Here is a 10238-nt window from a genome sequence, read left to right on the forward strand (position 1 = left end):
GGACTTCTATCATCTTTAATACACAAGCAAAGCCTACAGAGACCACAGTGTCCTGTCTCAATATAACTGGGTAAGTTACCACAGAGATATGTTCATATTGGAGACAAAAAACAGCTGCAAGTGTCTCTACAGCACTGTTGGCCAAATTTATCTTGTGGGTTACACTTGGTAAACTCTGATTTAAAAATCAAAGCAGGTACATTTCCCCCCCACTCTAATATTAAGTAATAGATTTATTGAATTGAGACATTACTGGCAATCCAGCAAGTGTGAAAAAAAGAGGGTACTCTTTTAAAAAAATACATAGAAGACAAATACATAAGACACAGGCCCCAAATTTCATCAGTACATTGGGGCATACATGCTTGCAACATGAATTCCATAAAGCTGTATTTTATACAGCTGCATTTTAAAAACTGCTGAACAGGTGACTCTCCTTGGTGGCCTCCAAGATTCAGTTCAGTAGATTGGCAGCTACACAGTCACACAGATTTCTCTTTTCCACCTGAAGAAGCAGAGTTTCTGTCTATAAGAGAGGGGAAAAAAAGCAACATCAAAAAACAAGTCTCAGCACTGTAAAACTAATTAGGTCCCAAAGAAAAGTCCATTTTACTTTCATTCTAAGATTTGAAACTGGTTGTATAAGATGAGGCTTGGGGTAAAAATCAGAGTTGTTGTTTACTGCTCTGCAAAATAATTTAGCTTTTGTGGGATTAATTGGCATACCAACATGGCAATACTTCTGTGACATGGAAAAATTCAGGGCAATACACATTCATGTTTTTCACATCAGTCCATTCAGTATGTGTCTGGGTGCTGTTATTTTTGCTTAAAGTTATTTTTCTTTCTTACAATCTTACTTCAACAGCACAAACTGAAGCATAAGCTCAGATGTTCATTAGAGGCTTAAAAAGATCCCAAAAACCTGTCAGAAATTTTCTTTTACTTAGAAACAGACTCAAACATTAAATTTAGAATATTACAGGCTGGACTCACTGTTGAAAGTTATATAAAAAAAGTAAGGCATACTTTAATTATAGAATATCTCAGGTTGAAGGGACCCATAAGGATCATAAAGTCCAACTCCCTGCTCCTCACAGGACTACCTAAAACTAAACTGTATGACTAAGAGCATTGCCCATCATCCAGCCTGAACTCTGTCAGGCTCGGTGCCATGACCACTTCCCTTGGGACCCTGTTCCAGTGACTGACCACCCTCTCAGTGAAGAGATTTACTTCTGCTTTAACTTCTCCTGCTTCCCCATTGTTACTGTTGATGTGCCCAAAACAGAGGAGAGGTGCCAAGCTGGCCTGCAGCCATCACAGCTCACACATGGGATGTATCTGAGAACCAGTCTGATCCAAGAGAGGACTTCCTCCTTATTGTCATGGGACACAGTAGCTGTGGGAAGTCCACTCCCCAAATTATTTCCTACTGGTGCAACCAGCTACGCAAGAAAAAGGGTATTATGGAGACTACCAGCTCTAAATGCCAATCAAATCCATCCTTAATCTTCCTGACTTGTGATTTTTGTATGAGATGGAATTGCCATGTGATAAAAGACTGTATTTTAAATCCTGTGTTATCCATTGACCCACATCAGCTAAAGGCACTTAGAGCAGAGACGGGCTGAAGCATCCTGCTTTCCACTTTCCTTCTTAGTGCAGAAAAAGCTATCTGCTGCTCAGGGGTTTTCCTCAGATGATAAATCACTAGACACAGCCCTGTGGTTCTATATTAAATCAGGACTAATTTTTTATCATTTCAGCTACCCTGCAAAGCTGGAAAGATCTGATCAGGCTTTGCTCATCATTGAAAAGACACTCAATCACCACCTTCTAACCACCTCTTTGACATCATTTGCAATGGTTTGAATAAGGGAGGTTGACAGCATGCCAACATCTTTGGAGCTGAGGCCCAAGGCTGCTTACCATCTTATATACCTTTAATAACATTTTCAAGCCTTTATTTTTATTTTCAGGGACACATCTAGCTTAATGTGCTTTAAACATTCCAATAACCATTGACAATTTAGAAAGCAATAAAGAACAAAATGAATGGCACTGAATACAGATTTGCTGACTGTTCTGAAAGCATGATCACAAAACTGTTTTCACAGAGTTTTGTTGTTATTCCCTGGTAGGTTAAGGCATGTTTAAAAAAAATAAAACTAAACCAAAATAAAAAAACCAACCAAACAAACAAACAAGAAAAAAAACCAATCCAAACCCACCAAAAAAGTCAAACAGGTTCCAGATTCTAAACCTACAAAAAAATCTGTTAAGTTGCAGCTAAAAATGCAGTTCCTGAGCTTTTCAAAGTTGTAATGCCATGTCCACTGGTTAACTCTGAAAAATGAGCTGGAGTTCTGAAAATAACTGTCTACAGGGCAGACTTAGAGTGAACTGTGCAGCCCATGGGCTGGATTTGTTTTCCAGGATTTGTTTTATGGCCGTCTCCCTGCTGGGCTCTGTCTTGAGCAGCTTTTAGTTGCTGTGGGGAGCTGGCTGTGAACTGGCTGAATGGTTGTGATGGCAGCAGCTTCCTCCCAGCAGTATGCGACCCCTCTCCCCAGTTCCTGATCAGAGCTGCACCTGCCACATACGGCACTTTGGCCAAGTGGTGAATCACAGATATCCCCAGAAAATGTTGCCAAAACAACTAATCCAGCCTGCAGCCTGCTCCAAGGGGCCAGCAGCAACGAAAGGGTGGAAAACAGTTACACAGAGGGGTAAACAGGTCTGGTATATGTATGGGTAGAAGCCAGACTCTCAAAGGTGGTCTGTGACCCTTCTCTTGCTGAGAGAGTAAAATCCAGCCAGCCTGACAATCAGTAAGGGATCTTCACATCAGTTTAGGTTACAAACACATCTAGTTTTGTAAAAGGAAGGAGATAAAGCCTATGGCCTCCCTAAAGGGGTGTGTGGGTGTGTGACACAGTTTGCTTTGTGAGACACCATGTAGATCAACACAGGGCCAAATTAAGTGTGAAAGCTCTTGAGCTGTGCAATAAAACTATATGGTTTCCCCTGTACAGAACTGCAGAATGAGATGTGCAGGAGGAATTAAATGAGAAATTCCTCTCTTTTGGCAATCCTTGTTCCTCCAACACAGTTAGAAGCTGCTTAGTCATCTTCTAACAATCTTGCCTGCAAACAAAAGAGGGTTTTTCAGAAAATTAGTGTATCCAGTGGGAATATTAACAAAGGGAATTGTATTTTCAGGGACAGAAATATTTGCCCCACAAAGCAACAAAACAGACTAAAATAGTCAAATGTGAAATATCTATGTAGCTGAAAGGAACAGTCTTAAAACTCTCAGTTTGCATCGAATTGGGCCACAGCTGAATAATAAAAGTAAGAATTAAAATACTCTAGAAGGCTGTTCCAAGAAGTCCTCAACTATTAAATGTTTCCATATCTTTTGAAGATGTAGGCAGAGCTCCTAGCTTAATGACTGGAATAGGCCTGTCCTAGTCCAGGGGAACTGAAGGAGCTCAATATGGATTCAACTCCTTAGATTTTAAAGTTATAAGAAAGTGAGAGGTTTGTTTTGGTGAGAATATATAATAGAGCCACATTTTCAGGCTTGCTGTCAAATCTACAACTGTGAAAGTTAATAGGACATTAATCTCAACTGACTTTTTTTCTATCCTCATTTTATCTCTTTTGCCTTCTTTTACTTCTATTTTTTGAAAAGTATTAAAATAGAGTTGCTATCTTTGGGGTTCTTATGGCTACTCCTACTTTGGATATCTGTGTTTCATGAAGTTTCTTTCTTATCTACAATCTGAAGGTTTTATAAAGGTCACTGCTATAGCCAGAGAGCCAGAGAAGATTTTAGGAGTTGAGATATTTTTGAATCAAGTTGAAGAAATCCTGGTGAAAAGTTCAAAGGTTTGTAAAGGAAGGAAAAGATGTACTAGACCCACTTTACAGCACAATCTGAACATCTTGTTTGGGCTGTATACAGTGTTCAGAAGATCTATTCATTAGCGAGATTTCTTCATGAAACCCAAAATATATTTGACCTGTAATTATTGAACAGATTTTGTTTAACTGTAAATGTGTTACATACCAATCTGGTTCTGCTGGAATGTTTGTTTATCTTTTTGTAGTATGTCACAATTCAAGGCATCTTCATTCCTGCCCTTACATTTTCACCTAAATGTCAGGGACCCTGCTCGAAGTTACCTCAAACTGTTCTTCAAAGATGCCAGTTCACAGGCTTTGAACTGTGAACAACCTTGACCATAGATTAGAAAAACAAAAAAGTTTGAGTGCCTTCTGTTGAAAAATCTGTGCAAGAGTGTAGATATAGCACTTCAGCTAAAGGGTACACAGGAGGTGGGGACAAAGCCACCCTCCTGGGACACCTCCATCTGACAGCAGCTGGGACACAGCCACGCACAGATTGCAGGTTGCAGCAGCAAGAGAAAAGATTCCACTTCTCTCACAGAAGGAAGATACCAACTTTGGCAAATTCTGCACACTGACTGCAAGCCAAACAAGTTTCATTCCCTATGCTCTTCTACTTTGTGGCGTTTTTCATCATTATGAAATCGGAGAAATGTAAAAACTATCTACGGATGATGTTTCCTTCCTTAGCCTCTCCCCAGGGGTAAAAGCATGTGCAGGGGAGTATTTTATTTTAGTAGACTTTTTGTTTGGCTCCCTCCTTTTGGGTAATAAATATAAATGATACTTTCACCTTATGCCCCCTAACATAAAAACAAAGGTGTGTGCTCAGCATTTGGAATGAGAAGAGCAGCACTAATGGCTGTAACTTTGCATGTGAAGGATAGAGGGCTGAGGATGGTCAGTTCACTCCTTCCTGTATTTCTTGGTGTCCTGGAACCCCCAGGCAGAAGAATTCCACAGATTATTTCATAGAGAGGTGAAATGGAAATGTAATTAACCATCCTCACCTTAGAAGACAGGACAGTACAGTTCACTGAGTGCTTGTGCAAAATCCATCCACCTTATCTACTTTTATGCACAGCATATTCTTCTATATAAAAAAAGAAGTAAAAAGAAAGAAATTTAATGTTTCCTTACCCGTGTGTCTAGGTTATATGCTGTCTTCTTTAAATCCTGCAGAGCCCTCTGCATGAACTCAAATGCATGGCAATCAACACAGGGACGGCCTAGGAGAGCATTTGGTAGACCATTTAGTAGAGAATCATGACTATATGGCATGAAAAGTTAACTAGAAGGATTAAACAGTGATTTTGAGTATCTGAAAGAGCTACAGGAAAAAATCCACAGAGTCTATACTGGTGTAGGTACCCTTGAACAATCTGGGTTATTGTAAATGGTCCATCAGGATGGTCCACCAAGTCTCTCAATAACAAAATAATTACTTCAACAAATTTGCACTAAAATTTTTCTTTCTCCTTTATTGCTGTGCCACTCTTCCTTGTCACAGTTCATAGTATGAAAACACTAACCCCATAACTTGAGTTTTTCATTTTGCTTCACTAACCTCAAACACATTTTCAACCTTATCTTCAGATTTTTCAGAAAAGACCTCTGAAGCCATGAACCTGTTCCCTGGAAAATCTTATCTCCTAATCTCACAAACTTGAGTTCTAAATAGAAAGCTAATGGAATAAAACTGTCTGCAATATCACAGACAGACCACTTAGCCTCTAACTTTGAATATGATACAGCTTAGTCTAAACAAATGCCCTGTCATTAGTGGGCATTGCTGATAAGCAGAACTGCTGCAATCTGGACTCACTGCACTGTTTAAGAGAGCATTCCCAGATCCAGACACCCAGACTGAAGGCCACATCATCATGTGGATCATCATGTAACACAAAACTGTGCCCCAACAGATAGCAGTACCAAGACAGAACAAATATAGACATGATGAAACGTCTTTGAATCATCAGGCTGTACATATGTTCTTATTTCCCTCTCAGTGGCTGAGCCTTGCTGACAACTTCACTGGAAATACTGTGCAAGTGAGAAATTCTGAGCGCGGGTTTAGTTTGCTCTCTGAGGTCTGGTAAGGAAGAAGGGATGAAACCTAGACTGATGCTGGAAAATCCTGCAGTGTCAGCCCATTTTGCAAACACTTGATGTTGGACTGATTACTACATGCCTCTAACAAGCTGGAGTATGAGCTTCCAGCTCATGATCTGTGTGCTAACCAGCAAACAGAAATTTTGCCTGCTGGAGGAAAGGAGCCTGCCAAATTCTTTAACCAGCTATGAAAAAAGAGAAAAAGAGATAGAAAAAAACCCATAGAGCAGTATTACAGACCTACTCTCTCATTGCTGTACCATCACCCAACTTTAGTGTTACTATATTCGCACTGGACAAAAGGAAAGAAGTCTTCACATCAACAATTTCAGCAGCTTTCACATCAACAACTTGATGCAAAGACTTGTCATTATGTTTATGATGTAAAATAAACTCAATACAAATCAGCAAAGGAGAATTAGGTGTTGAAGGCCACAAGGCTAGGTGTTTAAAAAATGTTTTCTTGGCATCTTCACTGTGGATTTTTTAAATAAAAATAATTACTTTAATATAGCAAACATTCTCAAGAATGAAATATAATGAACAACCAATGTCGGTTGAAAAAGAGCAAGTTCTCAATAATGTCTCTGAAAAGCAAACAAGGTGTTTCCTGGCATAGAAAGGGCTAACACATTGAAAGGGATATAAAAAAGAAAAAGTGAAGAACAGTGGTAGATTTCAGGTAGAAGCAAGACAGCAACAGGCAAAAGACAAGGATAAGACAGTGGAGAGCCTTGGATGCAAGAGCAAAACAGCACTGGTATGCTATCAAGCTGTGGTTTTAAAACAATATACACAAGACACATCCAAAATAGTTTGAATTATGTGGACAAGCTTCAGTGATGTGAAGTTCTGCAACATGGAAACTACAGTAGGGGCTGTAGGGGAGGGCTGCAGGGTGGTACATACTTTCAGCTGGTATGGCTGTTCCTGCTTCTTGATCAGCTCTAACAGGCTCCATGAAGAGTAGTACAACCACAAAAACTAAAGGAACTGTAAGGATGGCTCTTCTCAGAAGGCAGGGTGGCAGCATCTTGGGAGTGGGTGCTTCTCTGTTTATCAAGAGACATAAACAAGTTAGTGAGGAACACTGTGGATACAAGGGTTTTGTTACACAGAAATTAATGTTCCTGGTGGCTAAAGCATTGGCAGGCTTCCTCTGAAAGAAAACAAAATAGCAGATCTAGAGCATGGACAAAACTTTTCTGTACTTTTCCAGCAGTGCCAATAAATCCCAACTGGGAAAGAACATCCCTAGACATGAAGGAGAAGATCAGAAGTCCCTAGACAGTTTTTGGTTTCATTTGCAAGCCGGGATGCCAACAACTTTGCCTGCTCTGTGACTTTTTTCTAACTACACGGTCCTAGACTAGCTGGTCTGGAGAGCCAGACTAGCTAGGTTTGGAGACCAAAACTGCAGAGATTATAGAGCTGGCTGAAACAGACCAGAACCTGGAACTGAGCTCTTTACCCTCTGGCTTGCTTTACTGATGCACCATTTTTTCTCACAAATAAAATAACTAAAGGTAACCATTAGCATTACACACCACACTGATTATAAAAACTTACTCCTTTATAAAAGTAGATAAAGAAAAGCCTTTCGTTAAACCTCCACAAATTCACAGGTAGAACTTCTAACAGCAAACACATCAAAACTGTTTGACCTTCTGTTTCCCCTCCTAATCTGGGCTTCAGACTGTTATTTGCAGCCATCCGTTTGTTCCTGAACACCACAGCCAGGCCACACCATGCCCTGAAGCTGGCAGAATCTGTCTCAGCAACAGCTCCCCTTCACACAGAGGTAACTTTTTTTAAAAGTACACAGGTTTCAAATTAAGTAGTTTCTTGACCTGACAGGTAAACTGTTCAGATCAAGAGGGCCTGGCTCAAGCTGCAACAGTCTATTAGAGATTTCAATCCAAGCCTCAAGGATTCTGGCAAACTGCTAAAGAGGTCCTTAGGTACCTTTCATTCCTGTACATTCAAATGGAAGAAAGAAAGAATCAAATAAGACTTAAGTTATGGCAATACAATAAAAGTCACATGAAAAATATCTTCAGCTAAACGTCAGAAAGCAGGACAACGTTCTGCCTCTTTCTGATTTTTAAGCTGGTGCACACTAAGCAAAAGATGTTGCGTAAGAGCACCAAATCTGCATGTACTGAATGTGAGAGTACAGCACTCCCTAGAACAGATTGTATTTCACATTTAGAAAGGCAATAGAGGGAGGCAGGAAAGGAAAGGGTTTTCCCATCTTGCCACAAACACAGAACAGAAAAAGCTTGCTCTTCGATCTATGCGATCCACCTTTTCAGATGCAGCTACTCTGAAACTGTAAATTCTGCACAAACACTTGCAGCATGTGCAAACCAGCAATTCATCCAGGAAAGGAGCAGCCTTATACACATCTCCTTCCTGTGCACCTCAACCTAAACATAAGACAGGGAGTGGTTCAGAGGCAAGAGACAAACATGTACGTGTAGAGTCACAGATGTATTTGAGCACACAGAAAGAAAAAGATCTGGTAATGTAATTTCTATAACCTCATAACTGGGTTTCCTACCCCACCCACTATTTAAATCTGATGAGATCCTTTTTCTTATTTTTACAATCATTAAAATAAAGGGATTGAAATTATAACAAGTGGCTTGGGTTTTCTGTTTTAATTAATGGTGATCTGCAATCAAAACCAGTAGAACCAAAGTCTTTGCAACAGGATGCAGCAGTGTCTCCAAGTAACAGTAAACTAGGATAATACCAGCCTCTTTTGAAAGTACCTGATGAAGAAGCCTCCTGATCAGTAGGAGCGGAGGCTATTCTCATAGTTGACTGAGTACTACAAAGGTTCATCCAAACAAAGCAGGCATGCTGGTAAACTTTTTAGGGTACCTTTACACATCACCCACCCCAGAGTCAGCTCAGCTTTGTATGTGAGCCCCACAGCAAAACAATTGCTCCCCTAGTGCAGCAATCACCTTAAATCACATCTAACTCCTGCCTCTTAGTTATTCCACGAAAAATTGCAAGGAATAATCATGACAGGCTTCAAGGGTGGTCTCTCTCTGCAGTGCAACTGGGAACGGAGATAGATCTGTGCATGGACTACTGTGAAAGAGAAAAGTCATCCCCTCTAACAAATGAAAAAATATCAGTACCTGATCTTTCTCTTGTCTTTGTGATGGTTTCTTTGAAATGGCCGCTGCAAACTGCTAAGAGAACAAGTGCAGCATTTCTGAGCATGTGCACTGTCTCTTTTTAACCTTCCCTGAAAGAGGTTATTACTACGGGGAGATTTCTGCCATGGCAACAATGCAGAGCACTGCAGCACACAGTGCAGATTTAAAGAGCCACAGGCTGTGTCTCCCAGGTCTGGGGAAGGATGTTTCTGGTTTGACATGCAAGATCCAGTAGCGACCTACCTGCTCTGGGGAAGGTTTTTAGAGCCAAGCCATTTGATCCATCTCTGCTGAAGTCTGCTGAATGGCTTTCCTGAAGTCTGCGCAGCTGGATGTCGTGTCTGATTCAAGCAACTTGCTTCCCTAGAGCCTGAAAATAACCATGACAAACTACACCTGCTTTATGTGAAATGAGGACAAACCATGGGATTGCACTCAGGAATTGTTCGGTGCACTATCTGTTGTTTGAATGGTTCTGAGTTACAGGGGTCTTAAGCCCTCCTGCTTGCTTTCCTGGGAATTTCTGTGATTCCAGTCTCAGGGTTGTTAGGAGCACATGCAGGAGTGCAGGCACTTAAACTCTAAATGGGGACTTGAGTCTGAACTCAGAGTAAATTTCACCCCTATTTTCCAGCCTGCATCTCTGTTCCCCTTTCAATGCCCCATGAGCTGTGCTCCAGGACAACACTGATGGCACTTGAGCTGAATGCAAAAATATAATGAAGTGCAGATTATAAAAGTGCTTTTGTCTAAGCAAAGCTAAGTTCAGGAGTTGCATCACACCCCCTCCCAAAAAAAAAAAAAAACAAACACATTTCCCATCACAAATTAAACACTAGCAGTTCTTGTTACAGAGAGAATGAACCCAGCTGAGGGCAGGCACAGCACTGAGGAGCATGCACAGGACTTCAAAGGGACTGTGCACCGTGTTTGCTTTAGCAGGTTCAGTGGGGACTCAAATCTTCAATGCCATCACAGTGAAAGTTGAGGGCACTCCATGTCCAGGAAGGTCAGGCACACAACCTTTTTTCT

General features: G+C 40.7%; 1 protein-coding gene across 2 annotated transcripts; it reads right to left on the reverse strand.

Annotated features, from left to right (window-relative positions):
- Positions 1–9706, reverse strand: LOC127476136 (neuropeptide-like protein C4orf48 homolog). 2 transcript variants are annotated; one of them, XM_051798661.1, is made up of 5 exons: positions 9450–9573; positions 9186–9239; positions 6940–7082; positions 5059–5147; positions 1–526 (listed from the first exon to the last, which is right to left on the reverse strand). In XM_051798661.1, exons 3-5 carry the CDS (start codon positions 7061–7063, stop codon positions 455–457), a joined length of 285 nt encoding a protein of 94 aa, XP_051654621.1. In that variant the 5' UTR covers positions 7064–7082; positions 9186–9239; positions 9450–9573; the 3' UTR covers positions 1–454. The 2 variants fall into 2 exon arrangements, with proteins under 2 accessions (XP_051654621.1, XP_051654620.1); XM_051798660.1 differs by lacking the exon at positions 9186–9239 and having other exon boundaries at positions 9450–9706.
- Positions 9707–10238: the final 532 nt, after the last annotated feature.

This window comes from Manacus candei, unplaced genomic scaffold (assembly GCF_025592945.1).
Source record: "Manacus candei isolate 608988 ecotype Guabito, Panama unplaced genomic scaffold, ASM2559294v1 h1tg000048l, whole genome shotgun sequence".
Taxonomy (NCBI): Eukaryota; Metazoa; Chordata; class Aves; order Passeriformes; family Pipridae; genus Manacus; species Manacus candei.

Coding starts and splice junctions, on each gene's coding strand:
- LOC127476136 (XM_051798660.1), bottom strand. CDS start 7,063: ATGCTGCCACCCTGCCTTCTGAGAAGAGCCATCCTTACAGTTCCTTTA. Junction 5,148..6,939: donor AACAGCCATACCAGCTGAAA/GTATGTACCACC, acceptor ATGCTCTCCTAG/GCCGTCCCTGTGTTGATTGC. Junction 527..5,058: donor CATATAACCTAGACACACGG/GTAAGGAAACAT, acceptor CCTCTCTTATAG/ACAGAAACTCTGCTTCTTCA.